Source organism: Dermacentor andersoni, chromosome 10, assembly GCF_023375885.2.
Source record: "Dermacentor andersoni chromosome 10, qqDerAnde1_hic_scaffold, whole genome shotgun sequence".
NCBI classification, from domain to species: Eukaryota; Metazoa; Arthropoda; class Arachnida; order Ixodida; family Ixodidae; genus Dermacentor; species Dermacentor andersoni.
In genome coordinates, this window is record NC_092823.1 from 90,272,860 (window position 1) to 90,297,928 (window position 25,069).

General features: G+C 43.8%; 1 protein-coding gene and 1 long non-coding RNA gene across 7 annotated transcripts in view; one reads left to right on the forward strand and one right to left on the reverse strand.

Moving 5' to 3' along the window:
* Positions 1-22,363, reverse strand: part of LOC126544285 (uncharacterized) — a 61,603-nt gene extending 39,240 nt beyond the window's left edge. For 2 of the 6 annotated variants that reach the window (XM_050191547.3, XM_055062518.2), the window contains exons 1-7: positions 21,560-22,363; positions 18,455-18,541; positions 18,230-18,378; positions 14,602-14,788; positions 10,993-11,070; positions 4,808-4,898; positions 1,270-1,691 (exon numbers count right to left, since the gene is read on the reverse strand). In XM_050191547.3, the coding sequence (XP_050047504.1) occupies positions 1,270-1,691; positions 4,808-4,898; positions 10,993-11,070; positions 14,602-14,788; positions 18,230-18,378; positions 18,455-18,541; positions 21,560-21,737 (1,192 nt within the window). In that variant the 5' untranslated portion in view covers positions 21,738-22,363. Of the gene's footprint in view, positions 1-1,269; positions 1,692-4,807; positions 4,899-10,992; positions 11,071-14,601; positions 14,789-18,229; positions 18,379-18,454; positions 18,542-19,437; positions 19,541-21,559 lie in introns of all 6 variants that reach the window. The other 4 variants (XM_055062517.2, XM_050191546.3, XM_050191544.3 and 1 more) reach the window with 4 other exon arrangements.
* LOC140213548 (uncharacterized) lies at positions 6,652-8,945 on the forward strand. Its single transcript, XR_011890412.1, has 3 exons — positions 6,652-6,973; positions 7,173-7,275; positions 8,784-8,945. It is a non-coding gene; the product is annotated as an uncharacterized lncRNA (long non-coding RNA).
* Positions 22,364-25,069: the final 2,706 nt, after the last annotated feature.

Sequence of the window (25,069 nt, forward strand, 5' to 3'; positions counted from 1 at the left end):
ATATTAACTGTCCTGTTACCCCGATGACAGGAGGCGGGCGTCACTGCCAAGGAGACACTCTCTCCCCCTGCATCTGGTAGTGTCCCCAAGCAATGTTTCTTCCCTGCGTCCTTCCATATGCCGAAGCCGAGGAATGTACCGCGGTGTCAAGCCCCGCCTCCTTTTTTGCAGAGTTGCACCTTCCGCATTGGATGATTAATCATAATGAGTGGCGAAACAAGCACTATGAAAAGCCATTTATGCATGTGACCATGACCCTCTGGTTGGGAGCGGGCTTCCTAGAGAGGGGAGGAGCGTGGTGTTCGGTTTGAAATTTCAACTGTTTTCTGGGTGACACGCAATCCCGTAATACTTTGTAGACACAATCGACAGTGCATCATGCGTATGCTATGCTTGTTTGTTAAATAAAGCCAAACTTCGTAGAGGCCTTCTAATGCGTTGCATTCAAGCCACCCATAATAAAGAGAAAAACTATGCACACAATGCCACGAACACTGACAAGCACCACCAGCTAGTGTTGAAAACTACAAATGTAAGCAAGCTGACGGATATACATCTCATCATCAGTTCACACTGCAAAGTGTTTTCTCATGACTTGTCATCGACTAATCAGTAGGAATTCCAGTGACAACTATACTCTTCAGCGGCAAAGAAAGGGTCAAAAGAGACCTTGTACACGCTGCAAGGAGTGCAACCTTCTAAGTGTCACACTATAATAAGTACAAGCCTGGCCGTCAATGTACACTCCTGGCTGAGCCCAAGATAATTTGTGAACCACAGACATCTATACACTCGTTGCGATAATCTACTCGGAAGTTGATTGGAGCAAGATTTTATAGGTTTTTTTTTAAACAAATGGCATGACAAGACTTATCGAGTGCTTGTGCTGCTTGAGTCTCTAATTTTCCAACATAGCAAATCAGTGCAAAGAGCCTGCGTGCTTTTTAAACCATGCAGAAATTTGAGAACTCCTAATGAATTCTGATTTAGAAGACTTCAATGATGATTACAAGGCTTTAAGGGGCAAATGATAATGATGAAGACGCTATGTTTCCTGAGGAACATTAATAAGCCTATTTAAAATTGTTACATACGTTTTAGTTTCAGCATGAATTTTCAGATGCAGAAACTGTGCAGGATGCTTAGCAACGTATCACCAATAACATTGCATTTGAAATTATAGCGTGCTAATGTGTTACTTAGACAGAAATTGAATTTGTGGCACCTAGAAAAAACACATGGCACCCAAAGGGGTAAAAAAGTGCAAACCTTGTTCTTCAAGACTGGAACTATTTGCTGTTTCGTCTGCTTCCTCAAGCTCCACACTTTCCACAGCCTCAAAGTGCCACATTGATTTTCCAGAACACCTGTCAACATTCTCTTCCAACCTTGGACTCGTGTCCTTGCTCAAAGTGGTGCTGGTGTCGGCAACACTTTCTGGCGATCGGACGCTTTCACTCTCGCTGCAGGCAACAATCCTCGACTTGCAGACGTTCAAAAGGGATGGGCTGCGACAGCTCTGTGAATCCTCTTCGCGGGCATTTCCCACAGTGTGATTTCCTTCGACCACTGTGTCCATTTGTTGGCTGCAACTGTCATAACCTGCCAGGCGGTGAAGCCTCACTGTGGGTTGGATATTCAAGGCTTTGTTCCTTGGGGTAGACGTGACACCGTGGGCAGTTTTCCCCGAGCTTCAAATTGGAATAATAGAGACAGTGACATATAGTATCAAGTCACGAAAATGTATTGCAAGAGAATCTAGCAACAGTATGCAGTGGAACCTTGATTATACGTTCCCCGGTCATGCGACGACCTTTCGAATTCTGACGAAGAATTGGTTTGGTCTTGGCAAAGTCCTTATAGAAATGATGTACTAAACGCTTCGATTATACTAAGCAATTTTATGCCAACCCCACCTCGTACAACTGTCTGAGAAGAAAAAAAAAAGGCCTAAGCAGATGCAGGCTGGCAAATGAGCACACTGCAGCTGGCTGATAACGGGTGTACAATGCCGTATTTAGTTTGTTGTAAAGCGAGTTATTTTTTCATGATTTTCGTTGCTTGAGGTCGACCCATGTGTTACACTCGAATAACGTCAAAATTCACAATTTTAGAAATCCTAAATTCCACGGTTTTTAGCATAATGTTGGCAATCCCGTACCTTTACATCTTGATCTAATCCATAGACACTTTAAACGAAGTCGAAACTTGTTTTTGCAGCTGCTCCTATAATTAAACAACTGCAATATTCGCCACAAACCACCTGCCCTTCCCTTTCCCTTTCCGCCTTTCCAATTGGTAGCGCCACTAGCGCCCCTTACAGTGGATGCTTGCCACACACCAGCCCCTGCGCTGCCGCTACCACTAAAATTCGAGCAGACGACGACCGCACTTTGTGGTCTATGCATAAGTACACATAATTCATGCTACTCCTCGTTCACTCAGTTCACCACCGTACATTTTACTCAGTAATGTACTACTGCAGCATACTGCAATGCTCACACAGTCGGAGAAAAACAGACCCGGGCGTGTCTTTCCACGAGATACCTTCCCATAGCAGTTTGCGTGACAAGTGACTAAGGCAATATTGAGTAAGGAGTGAGTGCTACCAAGTTAACCTGTAGTCCTCTGCAGTGTGCAGTCAGCACTTCCGCACTGTAGACTTCAGGAAAGACTATCAGAGAGGCAGCTGAAGCCAGTTAATGTGCCCAGTGTTTTGACAGTTTTCGATCAACTCGGGCCTCACTAGACTGTGGCCTCTTATGTCGGCCATGAGCACAGAAGCTACCAATCTGGCCTGCCTAAATGCGAGCGATTAAGCTGTTTGCGGAACTTCACTGAATGAGGAGCCAGCAAGCAATCTGGGAGCAGCGCAGTTGGCATGGTCCAGTTGGCGGCATAGAGCTATGGGCACAGCCCATTCGTGTTTGGAGGGGCAGAAGGGTGACGGGAGAGAGGAATGCGCAGAAGGCTGTAAAATGAGCGCACGGCGGCTGGCAGGGCCATCGTTCAGAGGCTCGAATTTCTCGTTCTTTCTTTTTTTTTTAAGGATTTTGCATTTCAATACTTTTCGTACGGACACCCAGCAACCAGATTTCATCATTATAACCGATAACACAGCATTGAGGCATTGTAGTAAGTAGGTTATTTCACCATGGAAAACATACAAAAGTTGACGGTGCAGCAGCTTCTCAATGTTATAACCAATATAATGTTAATGCTGGTATCGTTATAAGTGGGTTCGACTGCATGTTAAAGATAATTTGTACATTATGTTTCATGGACATCACTACAGTCACAAGCAGCACTCTGAAAGGACATATCTTCCTGGTTTTCCTCTCTAGTTCTATCTCTCTTCAAAGGACATGCTACCCATTAGAACAGTAGCATCATACTTGTGTATCTGGGCAACATTGTACAAAACTATTTAACCAAGGCTTTCCTTGCTTGATGCATATATTTATGCAGTATGCTTTCATTGCTCCTGCACCACCTGAAAGGCATGCGGGTGTTACTGACTGCATCATTTCTCTCACATTTCACATTAAAACCTCGGCAAGCTTTTTGTTGTTGTTGTTTGTTCATTGCCAAGGCCATCCAGGTCCATGTCTGAGGGTGGCTTGACCTATAAACAGTGGGGTATTTGTACGGTGCATTGAGAGGTGTATTGGTTATTTTTAGAACTGACAGTTCAAGGAAACTTGATCAGTTAAGCATCACTGTATGTACCATGAAATTCAAATTCTGACGCACTGTAGCTTGTCTCGTCATGCTCCATCTCATTCTCTCGCTTATGCAATGTATGTAGACCACTTCCTGTAGACAGAACTGTCTGTGACATCCCACACTGAGTGCTTACACAAAGTCCACGCTTCGTACATACTGCATGCATTAATGCAGTGAGGTAATGTTACTCCTGGAGCATGCTCGACCAGGATGCCAAGTGTGGTATATCCGCAAACAGCTGTGTGTAATTGAACTATTGGACTGACCACTAGTGTCCATGGTACCACTTCCATGGAATGCCTTGATCTTCTTTTGCAGCAGCAACAAAATTTCGTTACATTGAAATCATAGACAAATACACTGCATTACAATGGAGTTAAAAATACATGCCGATCTATGCACATGAAGTTATGAACGGAGATCCTTTACACTTTGGATTTCATCACGTTGAAGATCATTATATTAAGGTTTAATTGTATTTGCTCCGGAAGAGTGTTGCTCATTTTTCAAGGAAGCCCCCAAACACTAATTCACAAATTATATATGGTTTCTCTGTGTATATGACAATATGTACGCAATGTATCTAGTACACTGTTTTGATTGTGCCAAATTTTTGGTAGCTTAAGTAGCCATCAAGCAGCATTTTAGTTGCTGCAGATCACATCGTAGGCAGCAATAAGTGGTACTGGAGATGCGCATTTATAGATTTAGCATTTTGCATTTTGTGGGCAAATCAGATGATCTCACATTTGAAAGTTTTTTGCAGGGAAGTTCTGGTGCCCGCAAGCACAAACCTACTGGACTCATCATTGCTCACTTTATGCCCCATGTTTTGTACACAATTCCAGCTTACGTCTGATAGACACGTCTGATAGACACCACACTTTTGCACGTCGTACAAATGAACATACCGGTGAAATGCCAAATGCACCCGTACACCCCATGTCGTTGCCTAAAAATGAGGCATACCAATACCACGTGTTGGTTTTGTTAACATGTTGACAACTTGCAATGGTGGCACTCAAGTGAGCCTTTGAAAGAGGCTACAGAACACACTAACTATATGTAACAAGACAGATACCTGGACTGCTTATGTGGCAAGTCTTTCAACCTGTTCTCTTCACCTCTGCCACCTGATAAGGCCATCCTGGGGTACTTGCTATGGCTCACGCCTGCAAAAAGAGGACGATGAGAAATAACGATGAGAAATCAGCAGCAGTAACTCTGCTGCTACCAAGTGGAGAGAAGCTATAGAAACTTGAAGATATTTCACGAATTTCGGTACCTTCAATGCAATTTGCACTGCAGTACTAATCACTACAACATTTACGCAAGGAATTGTTGGCATGCACACTGTAAAAACAAACATTACGCCCTCTTTTTTCGTGCTGTTGGCATGGATAAAGAACTTGCAAGTGTTAGCCATGAGGTGATGACATGAAGGAAACCTTGCAAAATTCGATGAGCAATTGACGAGCATTTGATATGCATCTGCCAAGCACACACCGCAAGCGTAACCAATGACATTAGAGTATTACACGCAAATTTCACACCTGCTGCTGCAGTTGTTTGTGGATGGTTAACGAGACTCTCAGATGCTCGCTTAACGAGTTTTTCATACACCTCCCATCGCCACGTATCACAGCCACTCTGTACCTATGTGTCTTACATATTGTAGGTGCCTATTTTTGTTCGTGTTGCTCTTCTTGACATAGCAAAAGCAGAGTTCATTGGAGAGGCTAAGGGAGGCCGTACAAGACCTTTCATACTTTTCACCACAACAGTATTACTATAAAGGTAACATGTACAGTACTCAGTGGTTGAAATGTGACACACGAACTACATGTCTGCTGGCAATTTTTTCGCGCCACCGGTGAGTGCTAGGCGATCGCTGAGGAGCTGAATGCAGTCACAATGCATCGCGATGGTTCTTGCTTTAGTGTGGCACAAAAATCCATCAGGTCGGCATCCACTGGCGGCAAAAAAAGTGCTGGCAGCCACACACTCCGAATATCGGTGTTTCAATTGCTAAGCACTGCACTATTAGCAAGCCAACAACAGTAAAATGCATTTGATGGCTAATTTACAGGGTTTGCCAGCAAGCATTCCTTCTCAAGGGCATTTGTGTTCACCAAACCACATCACGTCTACTCTATAGTTTTTCAATGTAGCAAAGACTGCAGGGAAACTTGGTACGGCGATACTTTCTTTAATGCCAAATGATTCGACATGCCGCAAGGGGCGACATTACACATTCACTTCATGTGTCATTGCTGGAACACCTGGCTTTTGTTCAAGGGCCACTGTGTGTGCAAGCCCTGAGTACCTGCTCCCTTCAGTTTATTTCACTACAACCAGCAACTGCCAGACAGGGTCCGGTCTTGAACATCTAAGTGCCAGTCAAGTATTTCATAAAAAGATACATAAGCAATACAGGAAGTCTCAAGGTGATGAAAAGATTGAAGCTTCAAATGTTTGCATAGTTGGAGCACATGCCCATGTCTGGCTGTAATTTAATGTTTGGTATAGATGTTGCAAAGCTCATGCAGCCTGCTTCGACAGAGGGATGCCCAAACATACTGATGACAAAACAAATGATCGCTCATGTGCAACAAAAGCGCTGGTGTGCACGCTTTTCCGAAACCTAAACGCTTCAGTTTCACTAGACAGCATTCACACTGTCATATGCAAATTTTAAATTGTGGTGTTTAATGTCCCAAAACTGCTCAGCGAGGGCATTGTGAAGCAATCCATAGTGGAAGGCTCCAGCCTAACTCTGGTCACTCACAGATGAGAATTGAACCCATGAACTTGTGCTTAGCAGCAGAACGACACAGTCATTGAGCCAGGTTTACAGGTTTTCTATCAAAGCTGTATGAGCAGTAATGTTCTACCCTTGATTATGCAAGGAGCTGAAATTGCAGAATGAAGCAAGACACTTCAGTGCTTTGAAAAGACTTTCCATGCGTGTATCTGGCAATTGCAGCCAACGCCATGATAATGGCAGCCATGGCAATTGCAGCTGTAGCATTGTGTAAATTGAGCATATGAGCCAGTATCAGCTCGAAGACTATTCAACTTCCTCTTTAACCACAGTGAAGGGGCACGTACCTGCCCATGCACGGAAAGAAAACAAAAGTGGGCCACTTTAATTCTGCACGAGCTACCTGTGGTGTGCCGAGAAAAATGGGCAGCGTCAAATGAAAAAAATCCTGGTAGCCTGCCGCACAAGGGAGCAAGCGCACAGGTGAGTGTGCAAATCACATAAAGAGGGAAATTACGGTGAAACAGTGTAAACCAAATCGTGGATCGTAACGTGATCTAAAACCTGCACAGGGAGAGTAATTTTTTGCTTAGATACATTGATGCAGTGCTTAAAATTGTATTTTGTGTTCTGTTGCTAAATTTTCTTTGCACCATATAGTAGTTTCTTTTTTATTTTTCAGTTAGCACGTGTTGGAGAGTGGTGCTGCCTTCGGCAAGATGAAAGGAATGGTGCATCTACGGGTCCTCAAGTGTAGCAGCCTCTTGACATGGTGACACACAACGGTGCAAGGAGCATTGTGGGAGTGCTGTGAATGTCACTGTCATGTTCAGGATGTCGAAAAAGCTTTGCGCTGTTAAGGGGCGCCGGCATTAATTAAAATTTCATTCTGAAGTTTTATGTGCCAAAGCCACAGCATGACTGTAAGGCACGCCTTAGTAGGAGACTCTGGATTAATTTTGACCACGGGGGATTCTTTAATGTGCACCAAATGCACGGTACACAAGTGTTTTCGTGATTGCCCCCATCGAAATGTGGCCGCCGTTGCTGGGATTCGATCCCGCACACTCTGGCTTAGTTAGCAGCGCAATGCCAAAGCCCCGACGCCACCACGGCAGGTCGTGCTGACAGTGTCACAACACCAGTATAGGCATTCCTTACCAGAATGCACCTACTGGACAGTCACAGAAAAGGCTTGGATTTCAGCAGCAGCGCTAACAGAAAGATAAATGGTATACAGATTGCACTTGTGGGAAACACATGAGATCGCAGGTTACCAAGAAAAATAAATAGTACTCATTAATGCAACAGATTACGTGTAGAGGATAGCACTTAGGGTCATAAATTCAGTGTTTGACACAAAGTATCCATCCCTACAAGAACCCCGTGCACTTCCAAATTCCCCCCTTTACCGGCATGGCATTGCCATTATGTCCAGTAGTCTGTGCTGCGGGTGTGCGTGCACTGTCAAGAGACTACACAGATACAGAAAGACTGTTTGAAAAATTTCTACTTCCTTTCAAAGAAACCACTGGGGCTTTACATTGCGCTACAAAACATGAGATCCTAGAAAAAACGCCAGACAGTCTCTGTAAAGGGCCCCTCACCAGGTATGGCCATATTGAGCTGAGAAGCGCAGAGCATACAATGTGTGCTAACGACCATGCTTGCAAAAAATTACATCGCTATGCGCTGTGGAAGTACCCGATATTTCAATCCGAACACCGTTTTCCCTTTCCCTTGCAGCGACCGCACTCCAAGCTGGATGGTGACGTAGTCGTGTCTCTGCGCCTACGTAATCGTGTCCGCAGTGTGACATCGCTCGTGGTGACACGTGACTTCGAGAATTATTCAAGGCAACATCTGTTATTTGGGTGATCTGTTCCTTGAATGGACAAACTGAAGTTTAGAGAAATAAAGAACACACATATATTGGAGAACGCAGGGAAGGAATTTCGCTTGCAGAGGCTAGACGGGTAAATGGAGAGAGTACTTCGCTATGCAGTGGAGCTCGCCTTCTGAAATCATGGGTTCGCGGCACTGAAATATTTCTATGTCGGCTATTAATGAGCCGATTTAAAGATTTTTTTTTCGGCAGAACACTTCCTAGAGGACACGTAACAACTTCCAGCGTATAAGCAAAATTTGCTATGGGGCCTGGTGAGGAGCCCTTTAGAGACACCTTGCGCCTAGCGAGGTCTCCTGCTTTGGTTGCGACCTTGTTTCCACATGCTGACTTCTTTTTTTTGTTCTTTCCCTACTTTTGTTGTTTTCAACTTTTGTGTTTTTTCAGGTTGCAGCTCGCAAGTGTGAATGTTGCACACGGCAAACATAACAGGAAAGCACAGCAACAAATGGCAAGAAGAAAACAGTCCACCCCAAAACTGTGTGGACCACGGGCTCTGAGAAAATGTTGAGTTTCTAAGCAGTTTGCGACTGTAGCCAATAAAACAGTGCAACAGTATGTTGTTTGCATTTACTAATTCGAATACTACTAGACTTCCTGCGCAGTCTGCAGAAATATACAGTTTTTCCTCGGTTGTCTGTAAACTTTACAATTGACTGCACATGACTGACGTTGTTGCATGCTGATATGGTATTAGGATGGAAGACAAAGTGTGCAACACGCGTGAGGAAACAACGAAATGGGATAGAGACGCACCAGCTGCGAGAACTGCTTGTGCACTACAGATGCAGACACTACAGCATGACTCGATTGCACTGACTTGTACTCACTTCAATCATTTCACACGTGTAACATAGAGAGTTAGTGAGTGATGAAGAGTGACAGTAGACGTGAGTACAGCATGAACAGGAGTGAGTGCCAGCTAATACGAGTATGGACATAAGCCACTGGGTGCACGTTTTAGTGCATGCAAGCACGAACCTGAGTGACTGCCTGTGGGGGTGAAGGGACGCGAGTATGTATGAGAGTTAATGCCAGCAAGTGGATACGACTATGACTGAATGCGAGTGATGGTGAGTGCGACTTGGTGAGAGCCGGAATGTGAGTATAGGTACCAACGAGCATGAGTGAGTACATAGCCTGCATAAATATTGGTGAGTGAGAGCGAGTGGGTATCCACTTATTCTGCTGACCTATGGCGCAACGTGTCTTGTGCTGCCATAATACAGCTGCACTGCATGCACATAAATCATGGTTATAACAGACAAATCCCCACACAGGTCACAATGTAAAACCCTTTAATTTTTAACGCGAGGATTTTCTTGCCTCTTCCTTCGAGTTTCCGACTGCTGCTGCTGCTGCTGTCTGGCACATCGCGTTGGGGAGGTGGTTCAGAGTGTGTGTATAGATGACAGGAACAAGTCAGAGAGGAAAGGTGATGCAAGAAACTCATTTGGACCCCACGGCGTCGAATGTGCACAATGCCCTCTGGAGCTCCCTGGGTGTTGCCACATTAGCCTCTTGACAGCTGTAACTATATGTAACCCCATCTCAAAAGCATTGCAGAAATTTCAGTGCTTCCCTTTCCGCTAACGTACGAGTACAGAGGGCACATAGATAGAATTTTAGAGAGGAGGGGGGAGAAGAAGCAGTTTTCATACAAGGGGGGGAATGTGACGTGAGAAGGCACGGAAGCCCTACTACTATACAAGAGCAATTGCAGGGAAACTGGACAAGCTGAAGTTCAAGGTACGGTACAGTACGTTCCTGTTATTTCTGAAAAATAAACATTCAGATATGTCAACCAAACAAATTATGCAGGGCGTGCAGAAGCAGAGCCGCATGAATTAAAGTGTACCGCAGGGTCCAGGCGATACTACGGAAGCAGTCAACCATCAAATCAACACTTCTGTGCTCGCCGCAGTAGCTTTGCGGCTATGGCATTGCTAAAGGTCATGGATTTGGTCCCGACCGCGGCAGCCACATTTCGACAGGGGCGAAATAGAAAACTCACGTGCACTTAGATATTGGAACACGTTAAAGAACACCATGGTGTCAAAATTAATCCAGAATCCGCCACTACAGCGTGCCTTATAACCTGATTGTTGTATTGGCACGTAAAGCCCCAATTCAAGTTTAGTACTTCTGCTATGATGCGATGTCCCATGTGACGCAATGACAATGCTCAACCCTCTCAGAGGTTATGAAATATGGCACACAACAACGCCTCAAGCAAACACCTCTCCCTGTGTGTTCTGTGTACTACGCAGACAAACAGCAATGGTGCACGGAAGGTAACATTTAACATCAACTCGCCACTCTCATGCTAGACTAAACATTGAAGGAAGTAAGCTTTCACCATCAACATCACTGCTACTTATCATTAATCAAAGCAACCAGCACAGAATGCTTTGCTTACATCGATTCCCACAGTTCATGGGAACTGCATAATTCTTTTTCCACTCCCCAACTCCCACTGGCACGTTGCTAGGCAAAAAAAAAGTTATAGAAAAGAATAACCAAATTTATAATAAACAAGCAATGGCGTTTTTCTTTCATTTCAGAGCTATAATGGAAGTGTATAAAAAGTCAGTACCGTCACCTTTGTCAGTGGATGCTTCAACCTTGTCTGCGTCCTGCTCAGCCAACCAGGTGCGTGCCTTGTCATATGAAGCTGCACAATTGTTCAGGAAAACCAGTGGGTAACACTAAACACATAGGTTCCCCCAAACAGCAAATGTGATGTGTTGAGGTGCATGTCTGAAGTAGACACACTGACAATTTGCCCACGTTATCAACCTTCTTCACATGCACTAGTGCGACAACATGAATCATTATCCTCATCAGCCTATGCATTTCTGTCCACTGCTTGGTTATGAAGGCCTCTCCCAGTAAACTCAAATCACTCTTGTCCTACATCAGATGAATCCATTGTAGGCCTATAAATTTCCTTACCGACTGGCTCCACCTAACCCTCTTGCAGTCTTGACGGCAGTTCCCTTGCTCTTACACTCATTGCATTGAGAAATGACCAGCAATGTCTGATCTCCAGTAATACCTGATCATATGACGTGCCAGGCTCATCAACCTTTAATCTTGTCTAGGATATCAGTTGCTTGCATTAGCTATGTAATGCATTTTTGTCTTTCAGCTTGTCATTTTCTGTACCATCACTCAAAACATCTAATTAAATTGCGGAGTTTAACGTCTAAAATGAACTCGTGGATTAAAAGGAATGCAGCAGTTAGGGGCACAAGATTAACTTTGAACACTTGGGGTTGCTTTTCTATTATGCACCTAAACCTAAATAAAAGAAATACTGGGCAAGAACTTAGCATTGTTAACTCTCTAAGTATGTGACAGCATGCTTAGGTTGTGACATCTTGGCAGCCGCACCAACGTGCCTAACAAGCTACCTTGCACACTCTCATTTGTGAAAATGGCGTTTATATACTTTGTACCTCTCACAAACCTGCGAGTCCATGCACACCGTGATGTGCTTGTGTATGCTCAACACAGCTAGACTTTTCTGTTAGATACACAATCAAAACGGGGAAAGTCCGCCTTTCCCCGTTTTACATACCCGCATACATTTTGTTCTTTTTCTTGTTTCTACATTGTTCCACTGTATTTTCATGATGTTCCACCCCCTGAGCAATGTACGGGTAGGGGCGCCTTTGTCAGGCAGTTGGATCTGCCTTTAGCCCCTACCTCCCAGACAATGTATTGTCTAAATAAAGCATTCATTCATTTATTCATGATGCTATGAAGAAATACATGACCAATGGTGGGATCGAATTTGTGTTCCATCACAGCAGCCCAATGCTCTGTTAGTCCACGATCGCACGCATACTGCTCTCATGCCAAAGTTGCTCTTTAACGCGTCTGGTGCGTGCTTCACCTGCCAGGTTCCCACATTATTCCCTTGTGATAGCTAGCACTTTGAGACACTGCGTTGGACTGCAATGCCTTGAGATTCGACCCATATTTTTTTAGTCAAAGGAATCTGATACTTCCAAAACGGATGCAGTCCACCTATAGTGCTATTAGAAGAGTTTTTGCATTCTACTCCCATTGGAATATAGCTGCAGTGGCCGGGAATTGAACCCTCAACCTTGCGCTCAGCAGCATCACCATAGCCACCGAAATACCTTGTGGGGGCTTCATCATTTGCTGCACCGTCATTAGCTTTATGAGTCTTATTGTTATTTGTAGGCTTTTGGTCCCACAGATTAATACAGGCACAATGCAATGACTATATATTTTAACAGTACTTAGGCTGCCCTTTACGGCTAGGCAATGCCTGTTCAACCCAGCTTTAGCTCCATCATTAAAAACGATGATGGCAGCTCTCTGAGTCACACATGCACCATGTTACTGATGACTGTCTAGCTTTGTCAGTCTAGAAGGGACGCCAAAGGCAGACCTAATCTAAAGTAATACTACAGTGACAAACTACTGCTCCAAAATGCCACTTCTGCAAAGAATGCAAGCTTCGTATGTGAAGGAATGATGTTCATATGGGATGGGAAAGGCACTGGCGCTCTGAAAATAAGCTACCAGCTACCATGATCACATGATTAGCAGTGGTGAAACAAGGAATGCCTCAGGGAATAGAGCCAACATTTCGACAACGAGACCTGTCTTCGTTAGGATGAAGACAACAAGCCTTCTAACTGAAATATTGGCACTGGCGTGTGACACATATGCCTTGTCTGACCTCTGCTGACTACATGAAATCTCCATCATCCCATGAACCTGTCTTGTTCAGATCGTTTGATGTAACATATTTCATTTACAATTGGTAAACCATATTTCATATATGACTGGCGAATTGTTCTCAACCAAGTGATACAAAAGAAAATAATGTTCATTACAGCTTAACCCTTTAAGGATGGTGAAATTTTTTTTAAAAGACAACAACACCTTGCAATAAAGACGTTTTCTTTTTTCCTTTTGCAAACTATTCTTTTTTATCATATAAAGCAAGAGCAAGTGATAAGTTTTTTGGCAGAAAGGCAAATTTTACAAGAGAAAAAGTGTTGTAGACTGAAACATACGTGGGCTTCGCTACAGACAGACAGGTTTCAATGCAAGTTGTGGCTTTTCCCGTTTACATGTTTCAACACAATGCACTGTATCGCAAGATCGTTCTAATTTGAAGTAGCTAAGCTCTCCAAATCATCCGGCTTTGGTTTTTTTTCCAACATGACTCTAAGAATTTACTCGTCACTTAGAAGATGCCATTTTGAAATGCATGGCTGGCAACACAAAAGCTAAACAAAACAGGTCAATGTTCACAACTTCACCCTTCAGCAGCTTTCTTGCACCATCTGGTTTTGTTTACAACAAGCACAGAGCAACAAACGAGGTCAAATCATCGTGAGGGTTGCAGGAAAAATACAACAGCGTCAAATGAGTGCGGTTCGTCTGTCATTTTTGCAAGTACATGCTTGACGCATTCACATCGTCCTCCATATAAATATGGTTAACAAGAGAAGTTGAATGCAGTGTGCCAAATGCTCTTGTATTTTCCTGCAAGCATACTCGACATGGCCACGCTGACACACAACATTGTTGGCACTATTTGCAAGAATGTGGTGCCCCCTGTGTGAAGCCCTCTGACTAAAAACAGGGGGCAGTGCTAAGCAGAGCATGAGCTCTGAAACTGCTGGTGAAGAATGGGCTTCTCATGTAAAGGACACCATGCATTGGAAGCAACTTGGGTTGCAGATGAACTTGGCAACCTCTTCAGCTGCCATTTTCTCTGCAACAAAGTTGGCTCCACTGTCATCAAACAAACATTAAGAGGTTTTAGAAGGGTGGTAATTTAGCAATCCAATTTGATTTTCTGTTTTCCCTTTAGTGTATCTTTAGGCTGAACTTGTGGATTAACGCATATCTACTCCTCTGTGTTCATCTTAAAGGTTTTCCAGTGTTTTAATAATTACTCTAAAACTGTACAATCCCTTATTACCACTTCAAAAAAAGAGAAATTGCATAATTTGAAGTTACTGCTATCAGCAGTGTGTCAATAAAATTACTACTTTTGACAAGTACTGCAGACTTCAGGCTGCAGTGCAGTGTGGTAAGAGTGAAGTCAACACAGCCAGCATACTTATCTGATAGGAAATGAATACTAATATGGTATTATCTAACAGCAATGCCACACCCCCTTTGCAATCACCAAACCAAACATACGTACACTCAATTCTAAGGATGTGGATGTTGCGGCGCATAAAAGAGGAATCTGGGATGTCGGCATGTTCAGCAGCCTCAGCAATGTCTTGAGGCGCCAGTAGGTGTGGCCACAAGCACTTGCTTCCATCTATCCAGTCCACTGGGACCACAGCAACTGATTTGTCCTTTAAGAAGCGCACTGCTGCAAACATCTACAACATTGGAAGATAACACGCAGTTTGTAGAACTTTCTGTGGAACAAATTCGAGGGTGCTCACAGACTTTGAAATTGATTACAAGCTACGTTCAAGGGCTACAGACACTGCCTTCAACAATGAGTAAGCTATTTTTTATCATAAACAAGAGCAGCACAATAAAAGACTTTTGTGAAAGAACCAGCCATGACAAAGTTGGTAAACGAATTGGATTGGCTACTAAGAGTTAAAGAAAACTTAACTTTTAAAAAGATATCTCATAACAATTTCTGAAAAGGTTCTAGAAGGTCCATGATTATTTTTATTATAACATTGCACTGTCAGAGCAAGGCTACACTTTAAAAGCTGGATAACAAACAATAAAACTTGGTGCTGGGCTAGTTGGTGATGCATTCTTTAAAACTGATGGTAGCGCGAAAAGGGATGAACACACGGTGAAAAGACGACACAATGACGAGGAAACGCTAGCATTCCCTCTTCGTCATGTCACCCTTTTTACGCTAGTATCAGCTTTAAAGAATGGATATCTAACTCATATCTAACTTAAGATGGCTTCAGGACAGGTTTTTCATAAGTAGACATTCGCTAGACATGCTTAGGTTCTTCAGTTGATGCTCCTAAATAATAAACTGAGGGTAAGGCGGCAGTAGAACGTGCCATAGACTAGCATGCTTGTCTAAAAATAACTGTGCGGACACTTATCACAATATTATTTGATAGTTACAACACTGCACCGATTGCTAACAAAACAAAAAAAGTGTGGCATCTGGTACGTATAAATGGCTGCCTAAATCCAGTGTGACCTCATGTCGTACTGGATTTTTATACAAGACAATAAAGCACTGTAGTTATGGCTGCTGTACCACGACCTAATAATACATGACGTTGCAGTATTTTGAATGGCATAGACTGTTGCATTTTTAATGCCAGAGTCGTAAGATAGCACATGTTAACAGCTCAAAATCTTGCTTCTGTAGACAAATGACAGTAGCAAACTACATAATATCGTCGCTCAATGTTGTTTTTTTCATACTGTCAGGCTCTGTGCACATCTAAAAGAGAAATGCTCTCACGTTCTGGGCATGCCATTTAAAAACAGGGTGCTACCATATTACAAAGTTCTTGAAATGCCTGATCAAAGAAAGTGCTGCAATGTAACTGTCACCTACAGAGCCGGTGAAGAAGCTGATGCCTGCATGTAGCAACATGTGGAGCAATATTAAGAACACGCTAGTGCGCACAGCCTGAGTGGCTGCGGTTACATGTCTTTCTCGAGAGCCATCGGTACCATGGCTAGGTGGCTTAACTAAACCATGGCCGCGGCAGCTGCCCCTTCATGCAGCCTCCCACAGCTGTGGTAGCAAATTCAGGGTGTGTGCAGTATTCCCAGATGATGTGGCTGACTATCTTCCACATGTGGTCACTGATAGCTGAAATTTGCAGCATTGGCATGAGTCCTCACCGATATATCATCTCAATATACCATTTCCCCCCCCTTAGCTCACTATGTATAGCTGTGAATGAACTCTTAGATAAAGAGAGCAGTGGGTGCAGATTATCTGAGACGACAAAATACAACTGACAATGATAAACACAGCATCTGTCACAGCAAATTCCCACTGAAACCCAGAAATAAAAATAACCTTAAGAGAATCAGTACATTGCTGCGAGATGGTGTAGGAAGATGCTAGTTTCTGTAATACTGTAACTATAGTTGCCGACAACTTTCTGTAGCAATGGAGGGAAAGCTACAGGGGTGTAGCTTCTGCCCCTGTGTTATTGTGCCAAGTAGTGAGGCAGAGTTTGACAGCATTATGCTGTCAGGTAGCTCGGAACAGATAGTGAATCGGAGTAGCTTGCACAAGTGATGATTTTGCATATGCCCAATTGTGGCAGAGAAAAAAAAGATAAGTCAAATTTAACACTCAGTGGTGTACTGGGTACATGAGGTAGTTAAGGATATAATGACAACTTCACAAATAATTTACAATACTTTAAACAAAAAAATCCATTAAAAATTTAAGATGTAAAAATTTTCACACTATTTTACCTCTATTTTCTAAGGGTGTTGTATAAACCCTTTTGAGGCTCAATTGTTGACAGAATTCTGTTTTGATAACAGCTGTACGTTCGGATCAGATAGTATGTGTTGATGTTGAGTACTGCTTCTATAGTAGAAGCCTTTACAGAGTTTTTAGGACCCTGTGGGTGTTTGTTACGCTCCCTCTTAGTGACGCCCTACATATGTATCGACGTAAAAGGTTTATATTCAGAATAAGGATGCCACATTGAGGGTGACGTGGCCAGAGACATTCACGGCCACCCACTCTTTATTGGCATAGGCCATGTGGGAGCAAGCAAATCAATTACTTAGGAGTAGCACCTGGTGACATCGGGTACAGAAGTCATCGCTGTTGGCCTTGCCAAATTAGGCTGCTCTGCAATTATTTGATTTGGCTTTTCATGGTTCCCACTCATCATGGCCTCCACTTGCTGAAGAAACAGCCGCCTGAATGGCATCTGACCACTGGCAGCACTTAATTTCTCCCCTATTTCTCTTAGTCTTAGGTGATAATTGGCCGTAAACTGTTTCACCCCAAAATGAAAGGACTTGGAAGCATCCACGAAGGTGGCAATCTCAGAGTTGCTGTGGTCAGCGTGAAAGGCAACTAGGACAGCATACGGATTCATCTCCTGTGTCCAGCTGGAAGCTCATACCCCGTATATAGATGTGCTAGATTGGTGACAGAGGGGTTGTGGAAGACAAAGTCAAGCGTCTAGGCAGATAAAATGAGGATGTCAGTATCTGTGGCGATACGAAGCTGATCGCTCAAATACCTCATGCACCCGGTATTTTGTCTCATTTCACTGTTGTAAATAAGATGTTTATGTTTTCTCTGCACCAGCTTAAACTATATATATAGCATGAGTGAGAATGTGGGACATTTTCCAGGAACTTTCTTTCTTGTGCACACTTTGCTTCCCTAGCTTTCCCTTTGTTACCACAGAAAGTTGTCCGCCAGTGTACTTGGAGATAAAAGTTCTAACCTGTGACTTGCACAGTGCTTAGCGAATTAAATTTTATACTCAAAACGTGTGGTTGTCGTCACCTTTACCAGCACTGATGGAGGCTGGAGATGACGAGCTGTTGCATTTTTGTACTACATATCACATGAAAGTGAGAGCCTTTGTGATGCATCATGACTATGTTCAGGCCCTCAGCGATCACATAGCACTCATCGGTGGTGCAAAGAGAGGGCCAGCTGGCATGCAGTTCGAGTAACGTGCTTGAATCGCTGCGCACTGTACATGCAATAAAGAGAACAGGAGACATGCCCAAGTTTTGTGACATGTAAAATTTAGAAAATGCAAGCCCGCAGCAAGTCAGAAAAAAATTGGGTGTAGCTATTTCAAGGTGAACTTCAACGGGCAGCTTACGGTCTGAGCACGTCTCTTCGAGGCCACCACCTGGCCTAGCTGTGGTTGCAGGATTTCTTTGGACACCATTCCTGGCTCTGTTTTAACGTTCTCAGCTTCCACCGCTGGTGCATCACCTGACACAGGCTGTTCCAGGAGACTCTCTACCCCTGAAATTTTTCAAACAGCTAGGTAAGGCTGCGAGATGCGCACTAAGATGGGTGATGGTGATCTACAACTGCTTACCATCAATTGAAAACGGGAGAGACGATAGTGGTTGAGCAGCTTCCAAACTCATGCGAGCAGGCTCCGCCTGACTACAGTCCATGCCATCTAGGTCAATCAGAATGCGATTCAAGTTTATTAGTTTCATAACAGAAAACAATATGCAAATGTATATACGAAAGGAGGTCCAAGGGTACACAGATGAAGGGGGTTTCCTGTATCAAGTCTAATTGAGACAGCCAAAAAACAAAAGTGCCCCAAATTCTATGAACCATCTACAAAACAAGGTGGTCAATTCACTTTATATCTACAAAATCCAAGAGGAAGGCAACAGGAATACATGCTCAACAGGAAATGACTGCAACATAGGCCTACAACTCGCCTGCCAAGACAGTTTCATGACGGCATCCTTTAACAGCACTCAGTTGCAGAGGTGCCAACTTGACATTTCACCCGCTAAATTCGGCCCCTTCCCCCCCCTCTTTTTTGCAGGCTTTAATGAGGATGTTCTTTTGTGGGCAGTGGGTGTCTTGGTTGTTTGCAGGCCATATTAGTTTCTCTTTTGATGGTAGGGCAATTCTTTATACTTACTGATACTTGATGTGTTGCAAAGATGCTGTTTTACTCATGCCTTCTTTAAAGTAATTGTCAATGTAGCCATTAAATGGTAATTGATTCATCACATTGCTTCCTCTATATGTCGACACATTACAAAAAGAACTGCACCAGCTATTCCTGCAGTTTATAGAGTTTAGGTCCGGAGCACTTGCCCTTGCTGTTATGTTCAATGGCACACCCTAAGCAATTCATCATAACGTCAGCATAAATGTGACAGTGACACAGAGAAGAGAAACATATAGGACAAGTGCTTGACCTGTGTGTTCCTCCTCTCTGTTTCGCCATCCCAGTTTGCACTGACATTAAAATAAAGGTCAACCAAGTCGCCCACTTTTACACTATACCGCAAGCAAGTTTCAAATGGAAGATTAAAGTGAAATACATACATAATTCAGAACAAGAATGACTGCAACAACACACTGGAAACTGGTTCCTGGAAGCTCCAAGTGAACTGAGATGAGTCAAGTCATGCATTGTCAAGCAGAACATCTTGAAGAGCAAGGGATAACACGTTTTCGCGGCTTGTAGTGAGATGAAAAAGTATGCTGACTAGCATTATTGTTTTGTAAGATTATTCCTGCACAGTCACCATGTTTACATGGTAAAGTCACACACATGAGAATGTACATACAGCATATTTACACTTAAATAAGCACTGGCTAGAATAAGGAGGTCAGCTTGCATTAGGCTCAAGTACAGTACTTCGTCTTCTTGATGCTATAGAACATCCTTATTAGAGAGTTTTAGAATAGGGGCCCCAAACGTTTTGGGGCCCCAAAGAAATAGCGTCGAAGCCACTGCGCATGCGCGAGACGCAAACTACGTTTGGGTTTTGCGTTGGGAACGCTATTTCACCGATTAGCGGGAGCCCAAATAGCGGTCCCAAAAGCTTTGTGTCAACAAACATGGCGGCACCCATCGAAGCGACGGCTCTAACCTAGCACCAAACTGGGTTTGATTCGCGGTAACGTGTAAAGTTCGCAAGCTAGGAGAAGTGACTGCGGTTATCGCTTTCTGTCAACTAGCGTGTGTTGTGAAGATTGATTCATTAGACGCCGCTGATTCCGAATTCGAGTGTGGATTTTACGGCTCATAAGCCTAACACGGCTAAGCTTGACTGGTGAAGACACGTAAAGCTGGGTTTGTTGCTGAAAACTAAGCGCAACTAATTGTTTGCTGCTTGAAGAATAACCTCTAAATTGTAATTAAACGCGCATACAAGCAAGTCAAACTTACTATTCCTATCATAAAACGGTATATTTTACTTCATTATTTCTAATAGCTTCTCTTAAGCTCCGTAGTGGCGCTGTCAGCGCAAGACGCTATCCGCCAACGCAAAGCCCTATTCTAAAACTCTTCACGCCTGCGTGCCCCAACGCCAACACCCGCAAAGCTCTTTGGGGCCCCAAAATATTGGGGCCCCTATTCTAAAACTCTCTATTGTCGACTACACCATGAAATATTCCTAGCCAAATTGCCATGTCTATTGCTTATTGTTTTCTGATGAGGAGACAGCTAGCTTCTGAGCATCACTTCTTCAGTTGCATGCTACGCAGGTACAATATCACAGCTTGAGTGCAGATTTCCTTTTTATATTATTATTTCGGGAGCCCCAAATTGTGAGCTTTAGCGGGTTTCACAGACTCAACTTGCATGTCTTAAAATTTTCTGTTGCCCCTAAAGTTTATTTGAACAGCCTTAGACCCATATTCAGAAGCTGCTAACAAAGCTAGTTAGCAACTTGCCATAATGATAGGGATGCGTAATATGCTCCTAAAAGTTGGCTTCTATACAAATAAAGCAGCGCTGCAAATGAACACATTGATAAAACGTGCGATTCCTGTGTTGCTCATGTATGTAAAAGCCAGAGCCGAGTTTTATGTGAATGTGGAATAGGTATAGTTTTTCAAACTCCAACATCGAATGGATCATTTGCTCTGTCCACATACATACCGTATGTGGACAGAGCAAATGATCCATTCGATGTTGGAGTGCAATAAAGGTGCAATAAAGTGCTCCTGAATACACCTCAATCTCCAGCGGATATACAAAAAGGAGGCACAGATGTTGGACTGCTAAGACATTGATTACCGTTTGAAATGCTGCCCTTTGGGCAAACTGTGCATCTAAGAAATTGCGCAATTGTGGAAGAACAGCATGAATCAAAAAAAGGTATTGTGAATCATGTGAAAGTGGGCACATGTGGCATGAACAAAAAATATTTTGTTGGTTAATTGCACACAGATCCCATATGCAAGCAAGAACTATACCTCTTTTCTGCCGTCGTAAATTATGAGCCAATTCAGCTTACATATTTGTGCAATACAATTTAAAATTAGTTACCGGCCGTTCCTTCAAAAGTTAATTGAGTTGTCTATAAGCTATGCACACACGCTGTAGTGGTTCGATCCATCCAGTGCCTAGCTTAGCGCCTGCACATATAGTAAGTAACCAATTAGAACGCTGAACAGCTCTTGGAATGAACAGGTTATATAAAGGGCAACTCACCAATACGACTGTGAGAGACTGGCGGGTGGCTGCAGTAGCAGCACCAACCGCACTGGAGCGTCGCATTCTGCGAAGTGCACACCTCGGAGGACTGCGAGCGCGCGTAGCCGTCGCACTCGCAGTTACTGACGGAACACGGTCCCCGTGCCACGCCACGGAAGTCGAAGTTTGTGAACATTGCTCAGGCGAGCGCAAGCGCGAACAAAATCGTCACTGCGAGCGTCTGAGAACTATAGATCTGATGCACGCAAGTCTTCGTGAGCGTAAACCACACGCGAAACCACACGCGCGCTTCACGCGCTAAGTAAGTGACCGAAGATCGTCCACACGATGTATACTATAGCTTTACACCGCTGCTTCACAACTTCTGGAGGAAAACGCTATGCGCGGCTTACAAGACGTCCTCACGACGTAGCCATACATGCGCGCGATCGAACGACCATGTGTCTTACGCCAGTGTTGCCAACTTCTATGCTACGCCTGTCCAGATTTGAGGCACTCGAATAATAAAAAAAAAAAAAGTGGAGCAACAATTAACATGCGTTCGTCTGCTGTGCACGCTATTATATTCTCGGACATACCCCCACGAAACACAATAACGACGCAGAGCCCGAAAGTGATTATTGTGAAAACGCAGCATTGGGAGAACAGTCGTCTAGAAGTCATCTTAGCTGAGGCACTATTTAGACATCGCACTTCAGTTTCAATCGTTTCAATACATCCTGCGGATGCATTGGTTTGTTGTCTTTCCTTTACTAAAGCTCCCGTTTACTTGAGTCTTGCACTCTGTGTTCAGTTGAAGACTACGTGTGTTTTTTGCCATTATGTAATTTCTGCCGTCCGGGCAGAGGGTCGGCAGCAGGCGTGCGCGTTTTGGAAATATTGTTCGAGCAGAGGCTGAGAGTACGCCGACCCCGCAATTACTTTGCTCCAACTTTGCTCTACATACGTGTACGACGTCCCTATATCTAATAAACTTTACTTCACTTTTGCACACACGCTGTTTAAGCAAGCGCGCAAATATCGGATAACACTCATTGTACTTGCAAAAGCACTGACATTGCATTATGAATATTGCACTGATTTTGCGGTATGAACGCACGGCCACAAAACGCTACAAAATGTTTGGCAAGTTTCAGATCATCATAAACAATTTGCCATAATAGCGCTTTACGAACCAGTTTCGGTTTCATTTCTCATTAGTTGCATGTCTCCTGACGTCATGACGCATGACTGGTCACGTGACAGCAGGAAACTGGGTTGGCCTAAAAGCCTAGTGTCCCCGTATATGTTCCCGCAGAGAGCATGGTTGCGCATACGTTCGCCGGTATGTTCTAGCACTGCAGTGAAGCCACTCCTCGCGCGCGCAGGAGGCAAATGCCGCGCTGTGTTCCATTTGTTTTATTTTTTCCTATGCTGGTCCTCCAAAGGGTGCGTGCGGGCCTTAGTAAATAGGCCAAACCGGTGTGGCTTAATGTGTCGCAACATCATGGATAATCCCTATATCTGCATCGGAACCTAAACTAGTTCACAGAAAGAGATTATGTTCCAACTTTTTTAGAGTATACGCTAAGAGATGACATTTTCTATGGTTTTGAGAGCTCGGCGTACGTTTTACCATAGAGCACAAAAAAAAAGAAATCGATAGGTGAATCACCTGCATGCACGTACGGCCCATTTAGTTAGTGATGAGCTAGTTACAATGTATAACGAAATCAACTACGCTAGAGCTCACGTTAAATATTGATCTTCGTTGTTATAAAATTTGTCATTATTCTAGTCGCGTGTTAGGCAACGTTTTGTTTATTTCGGCCCGCCTAAAGACGAAGATATCGCACGAAGGATTCTTTTGTGTGCGATTCTATAGTACCAACCAAAAGGACGAGCATGTTTATATATAATTACAAATATTTATTTCCATATCTGCCACGTAAACCTATTTCTTAATTAACATGAACGTTATACTTCCCGCTAATTTACTTTTCTGTTTAGGTTTTTATCTCTTCCCTTCCCTTTAACCGCCGGCTTCTTGGCCAAACCCCGTAGGGGGCAAGCAAGCAAGGCAAGCCAGCAACGCAAAGCAAGCAAAACTTAATGAAATGCGTAGATTGACACCAAAACTTAAGTGCATCGAATGAAATAAAATTAACGTGACGATTCATAACTGACATCACCGCCCCTTCCACTCCGCGAAGATGGTCGAACAGCGAAGCTGTGTTAGTTACACCGAGTTATACGCCATGCAAGTCAAACTTCGCAAGCTGTACGTCTATATTGTAAATGTTTTGTTGCACCATTTGTTGTTGCATTTTGTTGCATCTCATTTTTGCTTTTGCGTGCTTCGCGTGGCGAGCATGCTTTAGGAGCGCTGCCGTTTAAACCCGGCATCTCTGCCACACAGCTCGGGGTATGCCCTACGACGACGAGCCAACTCTCGCTGACGCTCGCAGTAGGCAGCTTCTTCCTCAGGAGTACGCACTACTCGTGGTCTTCCCATAGTTGTAGCTGAGATATGGAATGTGCGGAAGCACAAATCCAAAGCTCCGTATATCGGACGCAAGGCACACCACTGGAGATGCGGGCGCTGCATTCGTTTTGACAATTGGTTGGATTGGTTTGACGATTGACGTGGCTGCAGCCGGCACTTCTTGCTGGTGCAAGAAGTGTCGGCAGCCACGCTCCTGGTGTCGCGTTTCAATCGCTGGGCACTGTTCGTTGGCTGCAAACTGCCAGCATAATATTTGTTTCTTTCGCGGCAGGGTGGAATCAGTCGCCGATAAATTCGATGCCGATCTGGCTCGTCCACCGAAAATGCACCGTGTTCCAAACCTACAAGATTCCCGTATAACATAGGTTCTCACAAGGAGAAAGGGGTCACTTGAACCCCTTTCCCCCTGTTGAGCTCTTCCTTTTCCTCTCCCGCTAGGTCACGTGGCCTCTTTTTAGCGAAGTTCGACAACGAAGGCACAGGGTCCGCATAAACAGCTTCGCTGTGGAAACAAAGCTTGTTGCAGTCAAACAGATTTCAAGCTATAGGCTAAGACACACGTTATTTCTCACTTCGCCCCATGATATAGCACGGTAACCATCTGTCGTGTGCGACAAGTTCTTGCCGTTTCTATGCCATGCATATCAGAAACCTTTCTGTTTAGCCCGTTGCATTCCCAACAGCGGCCGGTTGTGGTTGGTCATGCTCTCTCGGATGAATAGCTGGTTGTAATTTCCCCTTAGTTGCTTTCAAACCACTTGTGCCTGACTTCTTGTCTCTCGTTTCTGACAATTAATTATTCCCTGAAGCTTTAATTTTGCTACTCCTAAAAGAACAGACACTTCATTTACCTTTTCAATGAGGTTTCCGGGATGTGAAACACGAATTCCATCGAATTCCATATTTAACTTTCGATTTCTAAATTCAAGCTCGCAGTTTAACTAGATCGTCGTCATTTCTATCAGTGATTCCCTCCAATTTTTTCAGCCTTTTTTTCAATTGACAGTGTTGTTTTTTCTTGA